General features: G+C 41.6%; 2 protein-coding genes across 9 annotated transcripts in view; one reads left to right on the forward strand and one right to left on the reverse strand.

The window, feature by feature from the left end:
- The window catches only part of zgc:158328 (uncharacterized protein LOC567225 homolog), a 68887-nt gene that overhangs the window by 22439 nt on the left and 21021 nt on the right, over window positions 1-25427 (reverse strand). For 5 of the 7 annotated variants that reach the window (XM_036149874.1, XM_036149877.1, XM_036149873.1 and 2 more), the window contains 17 exons: window positions 24241-24366; window positions 23087-23209; window positions 21887-22009; window positions 20850-20987; window positions 19422-19544; window positions 19002-19124; window positions 18643-18882; window positions 18385-18513; window positions 15888-16016; window positions 14704-14832; window positions 10296-10430; window positions 9795-9929; window positions 5471-5596; window positions 5056-5187; window positions 2766-2894; window positions 2016-2192; window positions 1661-1789 (listed from right to left, as the gene is read on the reverse strand). In XM_036149874.1, the coding sequence (XP_036005767.1) occupies window positions 1661-1789; window positions 2016-2192; window positions 2766-2894; window positions 5056-5187; window positions 5471-5596; window positions 9795-9929; window positions 10296-10430; window positions 14704-14832; window positions 15888-16016; window positions 18385-18513; window positions 18643-18882; window positions 19002-19124; window positions 19422-19544; window positions 20850-20987; window positions 21887-22009; window positions 23087-23209; window positions 24241-24366 (2346 nt within the window). The remainder of the gene's footprint in view (window positions 1-1660; window positions 1790-2015; window positions 2193-2765; window positions 2895-5055; window positions 5188-5470; window positions 5597-9794; window positions 9930-10295; window positions 10431-14703; window positions 14833-15887; window positions 16017-18384; window positions 18514-18642; window positions 18883-19001; window positions 19125-19421; window positions 19545-20849; window positions 20988-21886; window positions 22010-23086; window positions 23210-24240; window positions 24367-25427) is intronic. The other 2 variants (XM_036149872.1, XM_036149875.1) reach the window with 2 other exon arrangements.
- LOC105923446 (EH domain-containing protein 2) lies at window positions 11039-15077 on the forward strand. Of its 2 annotated transcripts, none has more exons than XM_021314782.2 (6): window positions 11039-11387; window positions 11498-11674; window positions 11874-11971; window positions 12340-12752; window positions 13602-13775; window positions 13875-15077. In XM_021314782.2, exons 1-6 carry the CDS (start codon window positions 11167-11169, stop codon window positions 14436-14438), a joined length of 1647 nt encoding a protein of 548 aa, XP_021170457.2. In that variant the 5' UTR covers window positions 11039-11166; the 3' UTR covers window positions 14439-15077. The 2 variants fall into 2 exon arrangements, with proteins under 2 accessions (XP_021170457.2, XP_012714885.2); XM_012859431.3 differs by having other exon boundaries at window positions 13602-13766.

The following is a 25427-nucleotide window of genomic DNA, read 5'->3' on the forward strand; positions in this document are numbered from 1 at the left end:
GTCCTGCAGCACCCTCTAGTGTATCTAGAGCCAAGTAGGTTGAGAATGATTATAGGAAAGGCTGGAGGCTGGGGCTTAAAACTCTAATCTGGTTCTGAAACTGGGGTTCTGCTATAGAAATGAATGGAGAGAATTCAACATTGCGACAGCGGTGCAGGAGTTAGGGAGTTCGTCTTGCAATTGGCCGGTTCGATCCCCCGCTCCGACCGTCTCAGTGGTTGTGTCCTTGGGCAATACCCCTCACCTGCATTGCCTGCTGGTAGACACTATGAAATGTCTCCACCAGTTTCCTAGGATCAAAGAGTTGCAGTGCGATACAACGCTCCGACACCATGCAGCGCACCGGTGGAAAGACTGTTCAGTCTTGGTAGTCTTGTTCTAACACCAAAACTCAGCCGTCCTGGTGATGAACACTTTTAGCGCCTTCTTTTGATGCAATTTAAGAAATATTTCAGTCAGATGGACTCTAGAGGGATGCTCCGTACCCCAGCAAATATCAACTAAAGTGTGAAATACTGTTAAACCTTTGTTACTTGTATTTCTGTTGGCTTTCTCTGGGTTGCTTATTTTTCCTCCTATTCTGGTTTATTAATTTCCCAAGAACGCAATTCTTATTTATTTTGTTACGTCTATTTTGTCAAATTCTTAATTTCCTTTAAATAGCTTTTACTTAAGTCATAACTTTATTTTGCACACAAACTTTTGTAAGGAAATGGTTGTGCCTGTGTTCTGTCATTGAGTAGCATGACAGCACATCTGTCCAGTTGTTCACTGATGGATTCTGAAGGTAATGTTCACAGCCTATGTTTTACACACTGATTTAAATGAAATAGGCTTCACAATTGCAAACATCCTATACATCTCACAGCTGAAAGTAAGGAGTGGGAAAAATATGATCAGAAACTCACAGAAGGTATTTCAGCCAAAGGAGTAACACTGGGTTTGTGTAGTTCGGGTGTCCTAACCTTATTCCTCAGAATGTACCATTGCACTGCTGTATACTGCTCAAAAATATAAATCAAGATTCTCCCCTTCAAAACATTCAGAGAGCACGTGCTGTTGTTGTTGTTGTTTTTTTTGTTTTTTTTTTAACTTGCAGTTTTGATAAAAAGTTGGTTGAATAAAGCATTGCGTTTTAATTCGGTGATTGTGTGTTCTTTATTTACAAATAGGTCGCTAAGCAAGAGCATAAAATGGCCAGAGCTGCACTTAAAATATGATTTGAATTTGATCATTATTGATATCAATATGATTTAAATTTTATCGATAGGCTTTTTTTCTATCTCGTCCAGCCTTAGGGCTTCTTAAGTTTTCATCTCACTGTATACACGGCCTTGGTTTTAATAACTTTACAGAATCGTGAGACTGTGGCACAATGTTTGGAAAAGCCTAAACTTAAACAACCAGTATTGGTAGAAGGGACAAAAGCTTCCTTATCTGGTCATCACTTAATTTCAACATGTTCCTCTGAATAATTCACAAACTTTCTGTTCATCTGAATCTAAACCAAAAGAACCCAAATGACAATGCCTCAATCGTTCATTAATTTAAATGCATTGATTTCATTATCAAAAAACAGCCACAGTAATTAAAAAAGCTGAATCTTCAGAAACTGTTACTTTAAAAGAGGTAGAAGTGATGGCTTTCAAAAAGGACGTACTTTCTTCACAGAGATGCCCGGTGAATCCGGAGGAGCAGACGCAGGCGCCGCTCACGTGGTCGCAGAGGCCTTCGTTCTGACACAGACACTCCTGAGCACAGCCATGACCGTAGCTGCTGTTCATACACTCTGTGGGGCGGAGAGGGAAAACACGTTACAAAGAACGTCTGAAAATTAGGATTTTTAGCAAATTTATTTAGCAATATGTTCCTTTTTTTTATCTCAAGTATAAAACCGAATGTTTAAAAACAATGTTTTTGTTTGTGTCATGCCATTTTGACTACAGAATACACAAACTGCAACATGCAACTCCAGAAAATAATAGTTGGTTAAAACATGCAGTAACTACTATTACCCTCATGGTGGCAGCATTCTCTAACGGTACCCCTCATACCCTTACTCTCTTCACAGTGGTCTCCGGTGTAGCCTGCCTCACACACACACTGGCCACTGACCGGGTCACAGCCCACAGAGTGTTCCTGGCACTGACACCTGCTGATGCAGCCTCGGCCCCAGAAACCAGCCTCACACGCTGAACACGGACACAAAGTTTGGATTAATTCCTTTTCTTTCTTTTTTTTCCCTGTTTTTATCATTTAGCCACATTTAAGATAAGATAAGATAAGATAAGATAAACTTTATTGATCTCACAGTGGAGAAATTCACGTGTCACATCGGCTCAATAATCAAAAGAAGGTGCCAAAAAGAGGAAAAGGTGCATGGTGTATATACAGTGTGTCCACATATATACAGTGGAGCAAAAAATATATAAATAAAAAAGGAAATAATGCAGAGATTTAAGATGACTTATGTACATTCAAGGTGACTTATATACATATGGATTTGACGTTGTACATTAAAGTGGTACCAGGTAAAAAACAACAGTGAGGTAGTGAGATAACTATAACAGCTGAAGTCTCTTATTTAACAGATTATTGCACAGGTTATTGCACAGGGTATTAAATAGTAATTGCACATTAGTTATTGCACAAGTTATTACAGTTATAGTGCAGCACTGTAAAGTCTGATAGCAGCGGGGATGAATGACCTGCGGTAGCGCTCCTTTTTACGAACAGGATGCCTTTTTCTCCAAACACTTTCTTACCTGTCGCACAATCGTGGCCCGTTTTGCCAGGAGGGCAGATGCAGAGTCCGGTCTTTGGGTCACAGCTGGCATCAGGGTGGCAAGAACAGATTTTTAGGCAGCCTGGCCCATAGTGTCCTGCAGGACATGCTGTGTAAAGGCGGCTCATCAGAAAACAGATCTCCAAGCCAACATGACCTTTTTTTTCCTGCCTATTTGTTACTGTGTAAAAATCTAAACAATACTAACATATTTCAACGGCTTCACTAAAACCTTAAATTTTACTGATGATGAAACACAAAAATGCTAATAAATACTGACAGAGAAACTATGCACTTTACTTGAAAGGTGCTACATCTGTTTAATGCTGGAACACGTTTGGAAAAGGAGCATTTTGATCTTCAGATTTAATCATTTCTTCAGCTATAGATTTAAACGCAAAGCAGTACATCCTCAATCACCCTGGACTTGACGATCCTAAGTACTTAAACACAATGAATAGAAGCAATGATCAGACGTGAAGAAACCTATTAGCTCACAGCTGAAACATCAAGAAGAGAAATCCAACTTTCTTCTACCTTAACATTTAGGATTCAAAAGCAAAAAACCTTGTTGTTCTTTCTTGATATGAAATTAATGCTGTGCCACGCCTCTTTACTTCATCTTTTTTGCAGTATTGTCACATCCATTATGATCCAAATGTTGACAGGTTGTCAAGTCGTGCTCTTATCCGCATAAAAATGCAGCAATAGTTGGTAATCCAGAATCCTCATGCAAAAATAAACATAACTTTCCCTGAAACATTTAAATGCTTAAACATCTGAATGCTTTGTTCAGCAATAACATACATCATCAATATAAGCTTCAAAGAGCCGTCCCCCTTCATACAAACGACACTGACTTGGTTTGTACCTAATAATGCTATTTTCTATTTATGAACTAACCCAACCACATGTTGTGCATTTAATTCAATATTATTTCTCAGACTAAACAAACACTTCTCTGATTTTTCTTTTCATTTCTATACCTAAATCGAGTATGGAACAAAATATAATCAGACTGTATAAGCGCAATATTTTCATGGCTTGTCCGATTAATTTTCCCAATTTTACACGGCAGAAAAGCATTTTTTTAATTATTATTATTTACCCTAAAAATTCTAAATGAAATAAGTTTAATCAAGATATTACCTTCTGGTGTTATGGTGCAACATACACCAGTCAGGCAGAACATTATGAACAGCTGCTTGGTGGTGTGTTGGTTCCCCCTTTTGATGTGAAAACAGCGCCAGACTCCCCTAGACCTCTGAGGGCGTGCTGCAGTACCTGCCATAAAGAGGCTGGCAGCAGACCCTTTAAATCCTGTGAATTGAGAGGTGGAGCTGCTCTCAATTAGACTTTTTTTTTTCATCACATCTCACAGATTATATTAAGAACGGTGTAATTTGGAGGCCAAGTCAACACCTCAAAGTTGTTGTTGTGCTCATTAAACCTTTTTTTTGTTGTTGTTGCTTTTTTAGAGGGTGGACTATTAAGCTGAAAAGAACAAAGATTTCACAGCCTTCAAGAGATAATGTTTGCATGAAGTGGATTAGATGTTCCTTTGCAAAGGTTCGGTAGATTATGTATCAAAGTAGCATTCATCTGTAGCATTTTTGGCTGTATTATAGCTTGTAAAGCACTTTGTGCACCATGTGGATCGTTGAAAAGTGCTATATAAATAAGCTTTGATTGATTGAGATTACCTTTATCCTATAATGCATTTGGGTACCATGTATCCTCCAGATAGGTGAGACTCACAAAAGCACTGTGTACATTGGCGGCTATTTTAATTAAATAGTTTCTTTTTCCACATTAGCAGCTTTTTGTCAGGTCCAGTTTTAATTTCTTCAGCAATTTGAACTACAGTGGCTCCTCTGTTGGATTGGACCACAAAGGCCAGTGTTTGAGCCTCCACGTTCATCGGCAGTTCACCGTCCTTTCTTCCTTCTGGCAAATTTGATAGATTCTGGCAAGTGAAGACTATAAACACCACAAATGAGATACCCTGACCTAATAAAAGCATCATTCGTTTTCTCTCACCAAACTCTCATTTGCCTTGATTCTAACACATCAACCTTGAGGACAAAGTGTTCACTTGCTCACTCATATATCCCACTTAGTAACACAAACAGTTGTGAAGAGATGATCACCGTTATTCACTTCACCTCTCAGTATTCAATGTCATATTATGCCTCATTTGTGTGTGTTGCAGTAGATTTATTTATTTATTTCAAATTCAATCATTCCTACAGTAACCTTTATATACTCACCTTCCTGGCAGATATTTCCCATGAAGCCTGCCTTACAGTCGCACACGCCAGTTTGCTTGTTGCAGGAGCCACTATTCTCACAGACAGGGCAAGAGAACTGGCACTTCAACCCCCACAATCCATCAGGACAGTCTGTGGATCAATCATATACCTCTGGTTAGTTTATGAACCCTTAAATGGTGGTTTAACTTGAAATGGGTATTGCGGTGGTAGTGGTGGTCATGGGGTATCTTCGCAAATCTCAGGCAAATGTCCATGTTAACTAGTTAAGTCTAAAAGAAGCGTGAAAGTAAACAGCTTTTTAATCAGCTAAAGAAATGCAAAAACTCTTGTGTCGCCGAGTTCAAACTGGACCTCACGCAGTGGTGTTGTTTCTGCAAACTATCAGTAAGAGACAGTGTAACAAGATAAACACCTTCCTGGCATGAACTTCCTCTCTTCCCAGCAGGACAGTCACACTCTCCAGTTACAGGATCGCAGGGAGCTCCTCGGCAGTCACAGCTCAGACGACAGTTTTCACCATAGTTTCCTGTTTGGCAGGCTAACAAGAGATGGACTCAGAAAATAAAAAGGCAAGGTAAATAGCTCAATATTCGACGAGAACCTTAAGAGAAAACGTTAGTCAGGCTGACACGTTTCGGGTTGGGAAAGACACCAGAAACTGTTTAGAGAACGTTTATTTGTTCAGTCTCTGCCAAAAGCTTCTGGAGTTTGAACTGAAGTAAATCTTTCTTTTTCTGAACTGGCCTGCAACTCCAGCGCCAGAAATTCAGAAAATATAAATGACTTACTTTTTATACGCCTTTGAGAAACTCAGCAAGCCTGGTTTAAAATCTAGCTCAACATGGATATACTAATAAGTGGGGTTTTCCTCCAGTTCTACCTCTGAAAAATATTCTGTACAGCCTAAGTACACAGGATCTGTGCAGTTCATAGTCACAAGAACATTTCCTCTAAGTAAATATATTTAATTAATCAAAGGTATCAGAATTATTTAAATAAAATTCAGAAAGTCTTTGATTGCTAGTGTAAAAACATTGGGTACACTGCCTCTTCTAGGTATTCATTCTCGTGAACTTTTTTCTTTCATTACAACTACAAAACTCAATGTAATTTACAGGAAGTTCAAGTGATAGCATAAAACTAAGTGGTGTATAACCGTGAAGCAGAAGGAAGAAAAGAATACCTGATTTTTAGTGTTTTACACGCCTTTCATTCTAGCTACTACTGTTTTATCACACAACACACCTGACACCTTTCTACACCCATTCCAACCTGCTTGGACACATTTTCACCTCTTTACCGCATTCACTGTTGTCCTGGACTGATGGCAAAATCCTCCAACTTCTTAATCAATGTTTATAATCAAGCTCCATCATACATCAGAGCTCTGATTACCCCGTATGTTCCTAACAGAGCACTTCGCTCTCAGACTGCAGGTCTGCTGGTGGTTCCTAGAGTCTCTAAAAGTAGAATGGGAGGCAGATCCTTTAGCTATCAGGCTCCTCTCCTGTGGAACCAACTCCCAGTTTTGGTCCGCGAGGCAGACGCCCTGTCTACTTTTAAGACTAGGCTTAAAACTTTCCTTTTTGACAAAATTTACAGTTAGAGTAGCTTAGATTCTCCTGAGCTATCTCTATAGTTATGCTGCTATAGGCTTAGGCTACTGGAGGACATCAGGGCCTATTTCTCTCACTCTGCTGAGTTCTCCTACTGTTTTCCAATTTGCATTGTTTGCTGTCTGTCTTTTTTCTCTTCTTAGTAGGTATACCTAGTCTGGCGTTCTGTTAGCTGTGACGCCATCCAGGGAGGCACATCATCTGCCATGACCATATAACAGAAAGAATTCCTGGATCAATGTGTGCTTCTGTGCTTTTTTCTTATCTCTGCTCTGTCTTCTCTAACCCCCAGTCGGTCAAGGTAGATGAGCGTTCACACTGAGCCTGGTTCTACTGGAGGTTTTTCCTCCCTGTTAAAGGGGAGTTTTCCTCCCCACTGTCACTTCATGCATGCTCAGTATGACGGATTGCTGCAAAGCCATCAATAATACAGATGCCTGTCCACTGTGGCTCTACGCTCTTTCATGAGGAGTGAATACTGCTTGTCAAGACTTGATGGCAACTTTTTTTGACCAATCTGTCTGGCTGATATGATTGAATTTGACTTTGTGAAGTGCCTTGAGATGACATGTGATGTGAATTGGCGCGATATAAGTAAAATTGAAATGAATTCCCTGTAATATCATGGCTCCACTTGGGTCCCTCTCATTCACACGCATGTATTCTATCTTGCTACACATGACCTTCATTCCTCTCCTCTCCAGGGTACACATCCATCTCCTAAGATTTTCCTCCATATCTTCCCTGCTCTACCCGCAGATTACAATGTCATCTACAAACAGCCATGTCCATGGAGATTCCTGTCTAACCTCTGTCAACTTGTCCACCACGGCAAACAAGAAGGGGCTGAGAGTCTATTCTTGATCCAGTCCAAGACACAACACACCTCACCATTGTCTTACAGCCCTCATACATGTCCTAAATTCATCAGGCATCTTCTTGCTCTCTAAGATCCCATTGAAAAGCTTAGTCAAAAACTCTACTGCTGTCTCTCCAAGACACTTCCATTCCTCCCCAAATATATCATCAGGACCACCTGCTGTGGGAGGAGTATGCCATCAACTCTGTTCCCTCCAGCACCATTGGCTTCTCCCTGTTCTACGTTGTTTATGGTCACCAACCACCAGTTTTCTCTGTTCAGGATAAGGAAGTCAACGTTCCCTCAGCCCACAGTGCTGCCATGAGAAGTCAACGCACATGGAAAAGAGCTAAAAAGATATTTCTGGAAAGGAATGATAAGTTTGCCAAGCCACCCAATCGCCAACGCACAGCAGCTTCGGGATACAAGGGGGGTTAGAAAGTATGGCTGTCTACTAAGGACTTCCCTCTGGACATAGAAAGTCACAAACTGGCTCCTTGTTTTGTGGGTCCTTTTCCCATTTCTAAGGTAATCAATCCTGTGATTGTCAGACTGAGCATTCCTCGATCTATGAAGATTCATGCCACTTTTCATGTGTCTTGTGTCAAACCCTTTCTTCTGTCTTGTCTCAAGATTCGTGAAAATCAAAATCAATTATCAAGTCTTGTCTCAGATTTTTTTTATTGGATTTACATCTCGACTACACTGTAAAAAAGAAATCTGTTTTTACTGAAAAACTTTGGCAGCTGTGGTTACCAGATTTTTTTCAGTAAAAAATACAGTAAAAACGTAAACAAGGTTACCAACCCACCTGTAAATTTTACATGTTAAAACAGTGGACTGCTTGTTACCTTTACATTTTTAAATGTATAATTAACAGCTGTTTTTTCATTATATCTTTTTAGGATTTTTCTGTGGCACTAGAGGCACTTTTTTATTGAAGGTAGGCTGACAGTAGGGGGGCTAAGAGAGAAAGGGTAGACAAGCGGCATAGGAACGTAGGCTGGAATTGAACCTGGATCTGGCAAGCCTCCCTACATGGACCCCTGCGCCACCAGCGCACCCTAATTGTTCCTTTTTTTTTTCATAATTGTTACTTTTAAATACATAAATTATGATTATGACCAGTGCCGTGCCTACACTTTTTAAAATCCTAATTTATGGATTTAAAAGTAACAATTAGGGTGCGCTGATAGCGCAGGGGTAGATCCCTTTTCTATCAGCCTACCTTCAACAAAAAGGGCCACTAATGCCACAAAAAATCCTAAAGAAATATTATAATAAAAATAGCTGTTACATTTAAAGACAACGGGCAGTCCACAGTTTTATCATGTAAAATATACAGCTGGTTCTGCAAACTGGTTTACATTTTTATTGTAAAATATACATGTGGGTTGGTAACCTTGTTTAAATTTTTACTGTATTTTTACTGAAGAATTCTGGCAACTACAGCTGCCAAAGTTTATCAGTAAAAACAACAGATTTCTTACAGTGTATGAATCAGTATGCTTCGATCTCGATAATTATATTGTACCTCTTGTACCAGTCTGTTGTCCTGTATTATTGTAAGTTCAAACCAATTTCAAATCATTTCTTCATTAACTTTCTACTTCCCCCTCAACATTATCCATCAGCTGTATTCCTTGGTCTTCATGATACTTTTTTTTTTTTTTTTTTTTTTTTTTTTTTTTTTACAAATTTTCTCCAGAAAATTTCCGAGGTCTTTCAGAGAACAAAAGTATTTATGCTGGGATTAAATATTAAATTACACACAGATGGACTTTTTTACATGTTGGGGTGTCTTCTGAAGTTAACTGGTTGCACAGATTTGTTTCCAAGGGTATCTGAGTAAAAGTGGCCTGAACACAAATGCACACCACATTTCTCATATTTTTGCTTCCATATTATTCCCTCAGCATTTCCTCTCTGCTGGTCAATTCCATTAAAGTCCAATAAAACCAAGTAAAGTTTGAGGCTGTAACATGACAAAATGTAGAAAAATGGGTGTATCTGACTACTTTTGCAACGTTCTGTATGCAAACAATAAGTACACATGTCATAACATGTCTGCATGCAGGTCCACATGCACCCTACTGCCAATCTTAAACCATTAAACCCTTAAATAGGAAGGTTAAGACCAGATGGGTACACATATGAGTGTGATAGCAAAGATTAAATCAAAAATAGTTTAATGTTAGAGTTCTAATTTGCAATAACTTCTCTTACTCTATATGAAAGAAACAGTTTTTTTTTTGCCTCACCCTGATGACACTGGTTCCCCTGAAGCCCAGCAGGACATCTTTGGCTGCACTCTCCGGTCTTAGGGTCACATGACCCTCCACCTGGACAGTCACATGACCACTCACAGCGGGCGCCAAAGAAGCCTGGATCGCATTCTGCATTGGGAGATAGACGCAAAGGGAGAATCACTTGATAGATGAAATGTTTTACTGAACAAAGTGGAGTAGATCATGCTGTTCTTCAACTCTGCTGAGTTCTCACCCTGATCTTTTGAACTACTCTTCTACTACTCTTCTTCCACTACTCTTAAAAGATGCATTTTGAGAAAACTGCACCTCTGAAAACGCATTTTTCCTGACTGACTTTATGGCAAAACAGGTAAAATAGTTTCCAGCATTTTAGACCATGAAACCATCAGCTCATTAATATGGCCCCTAAATCAGCATGTGTAGTCCTGAGTCAGACTAAAACAGTTTGAGGGGGAAATAAAATGTAGGTGGCATTGTGGGAAGCGCCTATACCTTTCTCACACAGCAGACCGTGATACGCAGCCTCACAGAAACAGCTCCCCGTTTTTGGGTCACAGCCGCTGGAATGTTCTCGGACACATTTGCATTCCTTGGAACAGCCTGCTCCGTGGGTCCACCTGGGACAAGCTGAGAGACGGAAAGGCTTGTTAAAAAGAAGCGAGGAAAACAAAGGCAAGAATTCAGGGGGACGCGTGGAAAAAGAATGTTTGTGGAATCCGTGCTGGACTAAAGTAAAATACACAGCACGCCGCTTCTCTGCACCATAACCAAAACAGAATCTCTCTGCAACTTTTCTTTGTTAAAGTCGAGCAGCTAATCAAGAAAATGTGCAGAAAGGAAACCCCGGCTATCAAATTTCATTTTGAATGTGCAGGACAAATACGCTGTGTGATCGTAACATTGGATCTCTGTTGGTCCAAGTCAAGCATAAGTTTTACACCATTTCTTGAACTTCCCACAACCCCAGTTCACACAGTTTTAAGTGATGAAACGCTGAAAGGTAATGTAGCCATTATCGATATTTTCATGTATGCTCAGCTTTGTCCGCACATAAAGCAATAGCTACCAAGTGTGTGACTACGGATTACAGGATGAACAGCCGCCCCACGAATCACTAAAGCTGAACCCTGCCAAGATTGTCCCTACTTAACAACAAACACTGAACTGCGCTCCACCCAGTCCCTCTCCTCTGCTGGCTTGGTGTTAGGTGCAGCTGCAGGCTCTGGTTACACCCTCTCAACATCCCCCGGTTGCAGGATGGAGCAGACAGCTGGATGGTTCTGATCATACTCCTCGTGCGCGGTCGTTCCTGCAGTTTGGTCTTTAAACTCTGAACAGCGAGAACAGGAACCCTTTCCCCGACATGTCTATCCGGAGGTTCTGGAGCAGCCCGAAAACCCTGGGAGACGTCAACGTGGTGACGGAGGAGCTGAAGAACCTTTATTACAAGAGGCTGCTGTCGATCGAGAAGCACTACTCCTTTCATCACTTCCATTCCCCGAGCTATGAGGACGCCGACTTTGACAACAAGCCAATGGTGCTGGTGATGGGTCAGTACTCGACTGGTAAGACGACTTTTATCAGGTAAGCCGGCGAACTAAAAGGGCATTTTATAAAAAAAACACTGAACCATGGGGATTTCCTGGGCTGCGGGTGTTGATGTCGGTAGTAGGTTATATCTGCTGGATCCGCAGGTATCTCCTGGAGGAAGAGTTCCCCGGCAGCAGGGTCGGGCCGGAGCCAACCACTGACTGCTTCACCGCGCTCATGTACGGAGAGGAGGAGCGGGTCATCCCTGGGAACGCCATCACGGTGGATCCGAAGAAACCCTTTCGTAACCTTGACCCGTTTGGAAACTCTTTTCTGAACAGGTAACAGAAAGAGGGGGGGAAAGGCGAGGTCATAGAGAGAAGAAGGTTAGATCCAGGACATTCTTATGACCGGATATATTGGAGATGATTGTTATTAGGAATGGATACACACACACACACACACACTTGCCGAAGGGAATTTTACAGAGATGCAATACCATGAAATTAGAACTATTTTTTATTAATTTTTTCTCTGCAGATTTCAGTGTGTCCAGATGCCAAATCCCGTCCTTGAGAGCATCAGCATCATCGACACGCCCGGCATCTTAACTGCTGCTAAGCGTAAACTTAGCCGAGGTGAGACAGGTCGTCTTCGGCGCTGCTCGGAGGGGACTACACTGCCGCTTTCAAATACCTTTAGGAGTACGGTCATAGGGAAGGCAAATGAAGTGGAAATGGTCAGCCCATCATAAATCACTCAGCTGATGTCAGAGGGAGAGCAGTTGAAAGATGTGAGAGTGAGCTGGGAGAAGACAAGCAGGGAGTAACTGAGCAGCCGTCGCTTTGTTTTACAGCCACATTTTTCTGTGGGTGTAACCGTAACGGCTGGAAATCAGTGGGGATCACTGGGACGTGTTGCATGCTCCTCTACGCCTCGAAGGCAGCGAGGCTTTCCCCATTACACACGGTAATGAAAACCTTGTGCTTTTCTCCCTTATCCTAAGGCTACGACTTCCCAGCAGTGCTGCGCTGGTTTGCAGAGCGCGTGGATCGGATCATCCTGCTGTTCGATGCCCACAAACTGGAGTTCTCCGACGAGCTCACCAGGGCCTTCGGGGCTCTGTACGGCTATGAGGACAAGCTGCGTGTGGTTCTCAACAAGGCGGACAGGGTGGACTCCCAGCAGCTCATGAGAGTCTACGGCGCCCTCATGTGGTCGCTGGGGAAAGTGTTCCGAACCCCTGAAATCCTGCGGGTCTACATCGGATCTTTCTGGTCGGAGCCGAGGCTGAGGTGCGACCACTACGAGCTGATAGAGCTGGAGGAAGAGGACCTGCTGACGGATATAAGGAACCTGCCGCGCAACGCCGCAGTGAGGAAGCTGAACGACCTGGTGAAGAGGGCACGTTTAGTCAGGGTGAAGCTGCTTTCACTTATATTTCGGTTTAATATTTATAAATTCACCTGTGGTTAAGCTGATCACAAATGTGCATGCAGCCATGACGTTTATCCAGATATAAGTGCGGGTGAATGTACTAATAGACACATTTATTCCTGTATGATAAAGTTTCACCTTGCTTAGATTATAATCCAGTTAAGTGAACCTTGTCCACCAGGTTTTCGTTTTTAACAATCCCTGAAGAAGTTTGTTTCCAGCCTACCCTGAAAAAGTGGGTAACACTTTATTTGAAGGGGTGTACATAAGACTGACATTACACTGTCATAAACATGACATAACACCTGTTATGAACATAAATGACTCTTTATGAATGTTTATGACTGTTGCCATTAATTGTCATTCGGTAAATTATGACACTATTAAAGCAAAGTTGACATTGTTTAAAATGTCTTTGTTATGACAACTTGACATTAACAGAGACAAGGTTAAGTTTAGGGCTTGATTTGGGATTAGGTTAATTTAAGGGCTTGATTTGGGATTAGGTTAATTTAAGGGCTTGGGGTTTTGTTAAATTAAGGGCTTGTCATAACAAAGACATTTTAAACAATGTCAACTTTGCTTTATTAGTGTCATAATTTACCGAATGACAATTAATGACAACAGTCCTAAACATTCATAAAGAGTCATTTATGTTCATAACAGGTGTTATGTCATGTTTATGACAGTGTAATGTCAGTCTTATGTAGACCCCTTCAAATAAAGTGTTACCAAAAAGTGTTTAAATGACTGAAATTGATGCAACATTCCTTCTTATGATCAATGTAAACCTCAGGTGACAACTGTATGTCGCATTTGCTCTATTATCAGGCTCATGCACACATTATCGGCTATCTGAAGCAGGAGATGCCAACGATCTTTTGCAAAGATAGCAAGAAGCACAGCCTGATCTATGAGCTTCCTGTTATTTTCACCAAGATTCAGCAACAGCATCGAGTCCCGGCCGGTGACTTCCCTGACTGCACCAAGATGCAGGTCAAACAAGTATCTCCGCTGCAAAATAAAGAAATAAAATAAACGTTTCATGTGAATTTGTCCAGCTTAGTGCCTTCTTGAGCCTAACAGGTTTGCATTCGTTCGCAGGAGAAACTTTTGGGTCAGGATTTCTCCAAGTTCAAGACTCTGAAGCCAAGCCTGATGAGCTCCTTGGACAAGCTGCTAACCACCGACATAGCCGGCCTGGTTCCTTTGCTCCAGCAGCAAGAGCTGAAGAAGAAATCGCTGCCTGCCGTGTTGGACGGCGAATTTCTGGGAACGTTCCGACGCGACCAGTTCAGGGAAGATCCCTTTAAGGAGATGTTCAAAGACGACGAGATCAGCGAAACAGATTGCGATGAATGGGCCGTGGAGAAGTACAAGCCGAAATACGACGAGATCTTCTACAACCTGAGTCCGCAGGATGGCAAACTCAGCGGCACCAAAGTCAAAGAGTGGATGACCACTACTCATTTGCCCCATTCTGTGCTTGCTCACATCTGGAAGCTGTCGGACGTCGACAGGGATGGCATGATGGACAGTGAGGAGTTCGCCCTGGCGGTCCATCTCATTGAGGGAAAGCTGGGTGGACACTGGCTGCCCAGAGAGCTGCCTTCCCACCTAGTGCCGCCCTCTAAACGGTGCAGTACATCCAGTGACACCACGGTCTAATCTCCCCATCGAAATGCATTGTCAGACCTCACATGTCAGATTTGTTGCAAAAGCTTTTAAACAACCCTGATCAAACTGATTTGGGGCCCAAAAGAATCTTGTTTGCAATGTATCATATTTTCATGATTTCATCACTGTCCAGCGTAGCGGTTACCAGCCATGAAACGGCTGAACTCCCAAAGTGTGATGCATTTATGAATAACATTTGCATTGTAATTATTTTAAGCTTAAAAATATCATAATAAAGTTTCAACGTTTCACCAACCTAGATGGCAGAAACGGCCGTATAGTCCCGGAGAGCAGAGGCAGGCCCCATACAGTCGGTGGCAGGGTCCGTTGTTGGGGCATCTGCACTTTTGTCTGCAGTGTCTTCCAAAATAACCCGCTGGGCAACCTATGAGGAAAAATAGTGCCAGAGAAGGGGTCGCATTGACAGATGACTGCTAAATGAACTTCATGTTGCATAACAGTTTCACAGAAAGCGTCAAAACCTGTACAAAGTTATTAAAAATCTTGTGTTGGATGCAAAATGTGGTACTTTTACATTTTTGTGATTGAAACTTCAATTTCATAATAATTTATTTGTCCAAAAAAATGCAAGAAATTGAATTTACCCTTGCTTCCCAATAATCATTGGGGGGGGGGGAATTAGTTCCTATTTTTTCTTTTTGCATTACAGCAATCTTCTTTAAATTGCTGACTGACTTTTTGCATATTCACTCATATTTTAACAATTTACCTTTGATGATAAACTCCAGGTCTTTGAGACTGGATGGCCTCCTAATTTCTAGCAGCCAAGCCAGATTCTCCATCAGTTTCAAGTCAGGAATCTGGCTGGGCCACTCCAAAATGTTAATATTACTTCCAAGGCACAGAAAGCTTTGTGTTAAAATTGAAATATTACCATAATCCTAAATCTGCCAGGAGTATGATGGATTATGAGTGCGGTGTATGCTCAGAAGGAGCCAGTCAAAAACTTGTTTTGCCTCTGAGCGTGCGTGCTAATAATCTGTCTGCGTAACCTTAAAACTCAGACTGTGTTAAATTTTTAACAAAAATGTATAAAGCTTAATTTGTTTTAGAGATATAAGTATTTTAAACTGCAAATAAAGCTGACGGCTGCTTTTATTTTCTTTTTTTATGGACTACAACCAAGTGGCACTTTCAGCATCGCAGATTAGCTTTGTCTGTTGTTGGAGAGCAAAAAAAAGAAAGAAAATAACTATATTTCCTCTGACATTTCTTTTTGGCTGAGTCTTGAGGACCTGCAGCTGATTTCTTGTTTTTTTTTTCCAATTTCACACTTTTACCCTTTAAACAATTACAAATAAACAATCTTAATGGAGTAAAAACCATGTGGTTGTTTTGTCACGGGAGCAAATTGAGCAGCCTAGGTGGATGATGCCATCCGCAGACGAGCGTGTTGGTTAAAAAGACGAGAATACAGACCATCCTCACAGAACTGGCCCTTCACCCCGAGGGGGCACAGACACTTCCCGGTCACAGGGTCACACGAGCCTCCGTTTAAGCAGCGGCACAGGCCGTTACAGGCCTTCCCATAACTCCCCTGGGGACACGCTGCAGACACACAAGGTGGAGAACCCCCTTTGCTTTAGATGCAAAAGTACTTCAGGAATTAGATGAAGGAAACGTCTTTGTCTCGAAAAACATGAAGCAGGAAATAAAACCTGTCTAATGCAAGGAAGCGGTCAGTGAGCAACGTGTGATTTTGCTGTTCTCACAGGTGTCACGAGCCGCGCTGGCACACGCTGACAGGCTGTTTAAGGTGTGTTAAAGAGCCGCGTTGCTACGCCGTCTGCTTTACCTCCACCTGACACTTTCCTCACAGCTGTTTCCCATCGCCACAAGCAAGATTGTTTAAAACAAACCATAGAAGTATAAACGTCATGCTATTAGGAGATATAAAAACAGAGATTCACTATATTAAATTATGAAGAAATCAACATTTTTTTTTGCACCTTTGATTTTAAAAATGTAGCATTTAGTATTGCTGGAAGTTTATGGACATAGACATACTTAATACAATATATTTTAGGTATTTCTTAGCTGACATATGATGACGTTTTAGCTTGGGAGCTAACATTCTTTTACTTTAAGTAATAGATACTTTTATTGTGGCTTTCTACAGCAGCTTTCCATCAGCCAGCAGGGCTGTCTAGACCTGCCCCCCCCCCCCTCCCCATGGTGTGCACCTGAACACCAGGAGCCACCCTCAGGAGTCACTTCTCAGGAGTGACAGATTGCTTGTAAACGTATTTATCCCACGTGGCCCTCAACCCCAGACCAACGACAGCCATTTATCATCGCTCTAGCTCGGAACAAAGGAGTCTCTTTCCTCACCCAGTGGTGGACATCCTTGACCTCCGGCTGCCGTCTTGCTGTGGCTCCTGGCCTACACTCCAGCATGAGGAAGATTTATCCCCTCTGGTGCCCTTGTATTCTCAAGCCCATTAAAATATAAACCAGCCTCCCACACTGAAGAAACGACAGAGCTTGATCCACGTCTCTGGATCGATGCACACTGTGAGCTATCTCATCTCTTCCTTAGAAAACACAATAACACTTCAGGTAGTTCAGGCAACCTGGATGATGAAGTACTTTTGGTAAAACCAGGCTGTGTGTCTGCGTTTTAGTCCTGCCAATGCAGTTCAGTAAGTTAGAAATGTTTGCATGCTTGGCGAATTTATTACCAAAGCAAGTTGTATGTGAAGTCAGCTTAAAGCATCGGTGGGCAACGTCGGTGCTTTTGGAATCATTATTTCACCGTGGCTGGAATTTGACGCGTAAACGAGGCTTTTAGTATGTTTTAATACAGACACATTGGATTCATGTAGGAAACAATACTATGAAACCTGGTGGGCAAGTGGAGAAATGCCAGGTAAATAATCTTAGTGTTACAAACGTGGTTGTCGTATATTCAGCAACATAAAAAAAAAAAAAAACACGGAAGCCCGACATTATTCATACTTCTGGCAGATTTAGGTTCCAAGTCATGTTTTTTTTTTAACTTTCCCAACATGTTTCCTCTGACTGGAAGTAATGTTAACATACTGGAGTGGCCCAGCCAGATTTCCGACTTGAACCTGAGAGAGAATCTGTTGAGGGAGCTGAAGAGACCTACCAATCACATCGCCAAAGAGAAATTGTCAAAATACGAGTGGAAACCTGCAAAAAGCTGGCCAGCAGGTTTTAGAAAGATTTGATTGCTCTAATTCCAATAAGTATGTTTCTAATTATTGTTGAGAAGGGTATAAATAATTTGCAACAGATCATTTCTAAGTAAAATTTACATTTAAAAAAAGGAAACATAAGTAAAGATATTTTTTTAATCAATACTCCTTTTCCACAGTTTTAGTATCTTTTCACAGATGGCTGTCACATTTCCAATCAGAAACAAACTTCTTGGTTAAAAGGAAATCATTTGAAATCTAAATCTGCCAGGGGTAGGAATACGTTTTAGCCCAGCCGACATCTTTTTGTTGAAATATGTCTAAGCAGTGTCTACATTCTTCACAAACATAAATCCTACTTGGTTTAAAATTCAAAACAGCAGCCAGTCATCTTTTGACTATCCAGTCACTCCTCCTTTGCTTTATCCCTACTGGTCTAAGCTAGTCTTCAGGACATCTACCTTAGAACATATAAGTCCAGAACCTTTCCACATCAAATATTATTTTTTTTTATTAATGTTACCAACCCCTTTTGTTTTTTAACTCAATGGCACTCAATTACTGCTCCTTCCTCTTTCTTTCTATGTTTAACTCTCGCAACATGACGCTGTAGGTTGTAGGTCTGCTTGGAAATTGGCATTCATGCCGTAGAACAAATATTTTTCTAATGGACCAAACAGCTTCAACTTTGCCTTTGATCATTTCCGGGTACGGTGTCAGGAGTTTGCACTGAACAGAACAGAAACTCTCCTTACTCTCGTTGCAGACGGCTCCCGTCCAGCCGGGCGAACAGTGACATCGGTCTCTCTTCTCACTGCACACTCCATTTACACAGTCTTCACAGCTCATGCTACAGTCATCCCCAAAAGAGCCATCTAGGCACACTGAAAAGGAAATGGTAGACTCCAACATTAGTTCTCTTGTCTGCAGATCGACGGAAGGGGGGCGATAAAACAGCCCTGATTTGACCAGGCGCCCGCCCGAGTGTCATCATTCACAACTTTTTACTGTACCTAGGGTGCTTTCCAGTCTCAGCTCTGCCCTGTGCTCTCTGTGGACCTCTAATTCTTCTTCACTGTCTCTAACGCGGTGGCTACCGTCGCCGTCGTCGTTGCTTCTGTAGCGTGCGCGCAGGGCTGCTGTGTAATGCAAGAGCTGAGGAGCCTTTCGAAACAGCAGGTCAGGCAGTCTGTCCACCTCCCGCCACTCATCGTCCTCATCCTCTTCCTCATCCAGATCACCGCCATACAGAGCTGAACGCACACAGGGCATAAAGGGAAAAGGCTAAAGAGCAAAACTCGATCTGTTTGATTTAGTTTGTCGCAAGTCTGCTTGCTGATTGGTTGATTGTTCCAATACAGTCGTGACTCACGGATGCAGGAGCGCTGGTCCTGATCCAAGCGGAAGCCCATTTGGCAAAAGCACTGATAGGTTCCCAAGGTGTTGAGGCAGTCGTGCTCACATGCCGAGGTCTCTGCTAGACACTCATCAATATCTAAAGGAAGACAACGGGGGAGAAGAAGCACAGCATTAGCGCAGCACTGGCACATGTTGGAGGGTGAAACGCATGAATTCAAAAGCATGTATCAGGAGCGTGTTTGGGTGGACTTTGGCGTTTACAACTCTCCGCCATCAAGTTGCCTTCAAATGGTTAATTTCTGAACAATGAGTTGGAACAGTGATTCCCAAACCTTTCTTGGTGGACCTCCCTGTGATTTAAAAGAAAATCCCCACCCCCTAAAGCCTAAAAAGACCAGACAACTAATCTGCTAACAAGCGTGCTGCTGCTCACCGTCGCAGCCGCAGCCATCTGGGTTCAGTCTGTGGCCTCCTCTGCAGCTGCACTCATAGCCACCCGGGTAGTTTCTACAGTCGTGGCTGCAGCAGCACTCCTCACTGACACATTCATCAATATCTACGGAAAGAAGATATTTTTTACGTACCAATGATTGATGGGTGGGACAGACGCCTTTATGGTTGGGCAGGTTGCGGTGTGCGTCTTTGTTCTGGACTCCGTTAAAGAAAAAAATACCGATCGACCCCGAGTAGAAAGCTGCTGCTCTGAGTAGTTCTTCCTCCCTCTGTCATACTCGGGTTTTTGGTTTCCGAACAGGTGATATCAGCCAGGTAAGTTGGTTGGTCCAACCAACCGTGACTTCAACGCGAGCACGAGCATGAAAGAAGCCCTGATCAATGGATCGCAGATAACGTGCTTCACCATGGCAACGACAGGAAATAAGCCTCAAAGTGTGCATGAGTGGAATTAGAAAATTTTAATGAAGGCATATGGAGAATATTTAACCATAGGAAATAATGGTGTTGCTGCTGAAAAGGCGAGTTTGCTTGATATGAGAATTATTTGATGGAGAATTAAAGCTGTTTTTTCACACTTCACTGATTCAACACAAAAGGGAAGTGGGGAGGGCGCATAGATTACAAAAAGCATTGAATGGACATGGCAGCCAATCTTGATTAAGTTTAATCAGGTATGGTTAAGTTCTAAGTTTTCCTATGTTTAAACATACTCAACTAAATCATTAATTGGCTATATTCAACATATGCAATAAATATTGGGATGGTGTGAGTTATTGAATAACTAAGATGTTCATCTTTTTGCAAGCGTTGGTCACCCATCCTTCTAAAAATGAGTTGACATTGTCTTGTAAGTGTTTAATTTGTGCCAAACTCACTTTATATTAATCATATAGGCTATATGTATATTTCCAGCTGGAGTAAAGGTAGTGTTATATAAGTGAAGAAATGTGCAGCAGACCTAACAGTGTTGGGGGGAGGGGGGGGGGGGGGGGGGGGGAGAAATAGGTGAATGAAAATTAAAATATATGAATAGAAAAGTAGAAACGGAAGTGCCAAAATTTGACACAGAATAAATTATTGCTTTCATTCTGTAAAGTTTTGTTATTAATCTTGTGGGTCTCTGACTATGGAACAACTTTCCTAAATCACTTATATCTAAACTAAATAACCTAAAAGAAATTAATGCTGTAACTTGATTCTTTTATTAAACCATGCAGCTTGATATAACCTGAGGTTTTGGACAGGCATAATGTACCCTCAGTGTGCTCATGTGATGTTGCTCACAGAGGTTAAGTAAACGCTCGGGGAGTTTGCGTGTTTGCTCAGACACATGAAAAATTAGGGGGAACATTGCAGGAGACTGAAACTGGAAATGGAAAACGTCATAGTACAGCTAAGCTCTTACCTACACAGGTCTTCCTGTTCTGGTCCAACTGGTAGCCTTGGTTGCAGGAGCAATGGGGGCCATTGGTGGTATGCTCACAGTGATGAGAACACCCTCCATTGTTCTTCTCACAGCTATTCACAATCTCCATCTCAATGCCTGGACGTGGGAGCACAAAAACCACAGCATCGGATTACCAGAACTAAAACATCTGGATAATGTGGTGAACTTCTGACCTCATCTGGTATTTTACCTGCTACAGGTGATGAGCACGCTCTCGTTTCACCTGGCTACTTTGTTGAGTCTCTGCCGTGATCGATGCATTAGCGAGAGAACACGGCCTAACTTCAATATTCATAGCTTTCTTACATCAGAAGACATTACACCTATAAACAAAAGATCTGTGCAGTTGCAGCAGCAGATGCTTTTCCTCTCCTACCATGAAGGTGCAAAACACTGGTGTCATTTCAACTTATCGCCAGAGGGGGCAGACGTCCTGCAACGTACGCTACGCTGCTTAAATCCAAGTAAGTCATGCTACAGTCTTAATAGGATTTAGGTTTGGGCCTTGGTTATTCACACACATTAATGTGTTTTGTTTAAAGCTACCCCATTGTATGTCTGGCTGTATGTTTAGGGATGTAACCCCCCCGGCACAAATAAGTTTTCTTACAGGATTTCCTTTTATTTAGCTGCATCCATTTTCTCCTCAATTCTTACTAGCTTGTTAAAAGTTTTGAGATTTTTATTTGTGAAACAATTTCAAAACCATGAATCATTTTCTCTCCTCATAACAATTATGAAACTGTATTGTGTTGGTCTGTCACATAAAATCACAATAAACTACAGTCAAATGTAACGTATTGCGAAACAAGCTGCAGGAAGATACCGTCAACATGGTTCAGCTCATACAGTTCACATTTTTAGCTCAATAGCTCCCTGATATAAGCCATATACTATGAGCCTAAGCAAACCTAAGCAAAATGACAACAAGGTTCTAAGCTGTGCGTTTTATGTTTTGAGGGAGTATTAATTGAAGGTCAGCTGTTTGGACTTACGGTAGCACTGCTTGCCATCAGCGCCGAGCTCGAAACCAGGATGGCACACGCAGCTGAAGGAGCCCAACGTGTTGACACAGCCGTGGGAACACTTGGCATGGCCAGAGCTGCACTCATCGACATCTGCCAGAGACAGACAACAGTTGATAGACGAAGATGTGAATAGTACACTCACATATAACAAATGGAACAGCATCACAGAAGACTGCTGTAATCGCAGGTGCATTCTGCTGAAAATACTATCCGCTTCACGCGGTTTACTAAAGAATGCCTCAGGGCTACCTTGAGACAAAGTAAACCTCCAGATATGCCAACATGTGGCAAAATTCAGTTCATTTGAACTATCTAAATAAAAACAGGAGGCTTCTGATAAGAAATTTACTGCAACCTGTTGCGGTCGCCCCTGGTTCTTTTTCCTGAAAGGCTTCAGTGACTTCTGTAGTGATTCCTTTATAGTGATAAAAAGACTCTTGAAACAGAAACTATACTTCAACATATTTAATTTAAAAAGGCAGAGGGATGTTTATAGCTTCAGTACTGGACTCTCATGCACAAAACAGAGACGTCACCGAGAGTCCCCACTCTCAGCTACGTCAGCTTATATAGCTGAGCTCCAGGATTGGTCGAGTCGCCCCTGTTGTCTTCCTGGATCCAAATCACCATTAGACTAAGAGCTTGGCTCCAGGGATATCCACGTCCCTAATAACAGTCCATTTGTTTATGCACGCCACACATCCTTGGGTTTGTGGGTGATCAGCTCGTTTCTCTAGTAACTGGCTTTCGCAGGCACAGCCTCTGTTATCTCATAATCCGTAACACTTCCTGTTGTCAGACCTGGAATAATGTTTACAAATCTTGTTCCCTGGTTATTTTTGAATATTTTCCAGAGGTGGTGATTACATCTGGTGCCTTTGTGCGTTCTGAACTAACGGTAGCAGAATGACGTTGGAGGTGGGAGTCTCCTTTATTACTATTTTAGTTACATAAGATAAGATAATATGCGTTATTTGTCATTATATTTACAAGGTACATACAATGAAATTTCATAGATCTCGCTGCCACTAATAGCACATTGTCTGTGACGTAATAGAGAACAGTTGCTACAGGTCTTTTTTTAAAGTGAAGCATTTTAAGTACAGAATATGCAGTTATGTGTTTGAGTGAACGTGGGATGTTTGACAGAGAGAGATCATTCTTCACCTTCACAGTCCTTTCCGTCTCCAGACAATTTAAAACCAGGATGGCAGCTGCAGTGAACTCTGCCGCCTTCTGAGTGGCACAGCTGTGTGCATCCTCCATTCCTCTCCTTACAGGGGTCCCTCACTAACAAACACAAACAAATGAGCAAAGTTCGTACATATAAGCTGACATACTGTGACACACAGCTTTGCAGAAATACTTTTCCACATCTAGTCTTAAATTTTCTTTATTTGGATTTTCTGTGATAAACAAACAAGAAGTAATGCATTCGTGAGAAATTGAAGGAAAATGATAAATGGTCTTCAGGTAGTTGTACTAATAAAAATCTGAAAAGTGTGGTATAAACTCGTATTCAGTCCCCTTTACATTTATACATGTATAAATACAATGGTTTTCTGAAGGCTTCCTTTAATAATAATAATAATAATAATAATAATAATAATAATAATAATAATAATAATAATAATAATAATAATAATAATAATAATAATAATAATAATAATACATTTTATGTATAAGCTCCAAGCAGAGCACTATGGACCCTGTACAAATCCAACAGGGTAACCAGCCATGAAAACTGACATTCCAGGCAAAGAGAGCATTAATAAAAAGAGGCTGCCAAGAGGCCATTGGTAACTCTGGAGGAGCTGCAGAGATCCAAAGCTCAGTCTATGAACATAACAGCTTCCCTGCTCAAATCAGGCTTTTTTGGACGTAAGTAGAGAAGAACGCGATCGGAAATCCCGTTTTTTGTCGTTACCCACAGAAAATGTGGGAGACTGCAAACATGTAAACAAAGCTGCTCTGGCCAGATGAGACCAAGCTGGTACTTTTTGGCCAAGATGCAAGAATCCATGTGTGAAACACTTATCACACCTGAGAACACCTTTCCTAGAGGGCAATATGGTGACAGTAGAAACATGCTGGCGGTTCAACAGGAACACATAAGCTGATCAAAGTTGACTTTTCAGATTTTTATTTGGAAAAAACATCTGATTACCATGTAAGTTGGTCTATCACATAAAAGCCCAGTAAAACACATTGACGTTCATGGTACAAGCGTGACAAAGTGTGAAAAAGTTCAAGGCGTGTGTATAAGCGAACCCTGCCTGCCTGCTTGCATGAATAACCCATTTTCTGACAGGGTGACTTACGTTCACAGCGTCTCCCGTCTCGTTTCAGCTGGTAGTTCCTTCGGCACTCACATTTGTACTGATTGTTGCCCACGTCCACACACTTGTGCTCACAACCTCCGTTCAAAATGGAGCAGGAATTTACAGCTTTGGAGCAAAACAGAGACAGAGGCATGAAGGGTAAAAAAAAATAAATGTCAGAACATTCATCAGCTCAGTTATCCCAGTGGAAATGGAAATGTAGTAAAACCTTCCCTAATGAAAGACGACGGATGAAACTAAAATTATGCGTTTACCAAAACAGCCTTCACACCTCTAACTCAGTGACTGCGTAGTAATGGAAAACACCAGGGAAAGGGCTAAAAACTTGAAAATTATATTCAGCGCTCTTCCAGTGGACACTAATGAGATTTCCATCCTGTATTCTGTGACTTAATGACGTGCCAAATAGTAATATTAGTCATGTGCCTTTTGGGTGCCCTCACCAGAGGGACGATGACAGAGACGGGTAGTAAAGCTGAAAGTAGAACAGCATTCTAAAACTGATTACATTAGCAGACACAATTAGCTGCCCCTTGGGCGCCTATGCAAATTGGAGCACTAAGAGCAGTTTTACTTTGCTAGGAAGGGAAAATATATTTATTTCAATCATGATTTTATATTTCAAACCAAGTCACCATTTGACTGTTTCACACTTGTTGGACTCAAGGAAAAATTGGACACTAGTTTAGTTGATTTGGTGGGTGGTGGGGGAAGGGGGGTAGTTGTACGTTTGTTTGCGTGGCTGCTAGGATGCAAATATCACAATTTTAAGCAAGGCTGAAGTACTTCCAAACCAAAGCATTGCAGTTGAACTTTACGTAGACCCCAACTGAATGATTTAAATGTGAAAAAGAAGAACTGAAAAACATGATATGTCCCCTTTAAGTAAACATTTTCAATAAAATCGGGAAGTGAAATCTTCAATGACTGTTTAATCACTGAATTAAATATTATTGATGGCAGAGAGTTAAACAAACAAACACCCATCACATAAAAAGTACAAAAAAATTCAACAAAAAAAGGTTAAAATGGAGAAAACATCAGGCAACACTTTGTATTCAACAAATCGATATAGAGCTGCCAGAAGACTATTTTTATGTGTCACCCGATCTACTGATCCTGTAGAAAACAAACTTCCAACATGTACTTTTAAAGATAAAAAAAAA

This window comes from Fundulus heteroclitus, chromosome 18 (assembly GCF_011125445.2).
Source record: "Fundulus heteroclitus isolate FHET01 chromosome 18, MU-UCD_Fhet_4.1, whole genome shotgun sequence".
NCBI classification, from domain to species: domain Eukaryota; kingdom Metazoa; phylum Chordata; class Actinopteri; order Cyprinodontiformes; family Fundulidae; genus Fundulus; species Fundulus heteroclitus.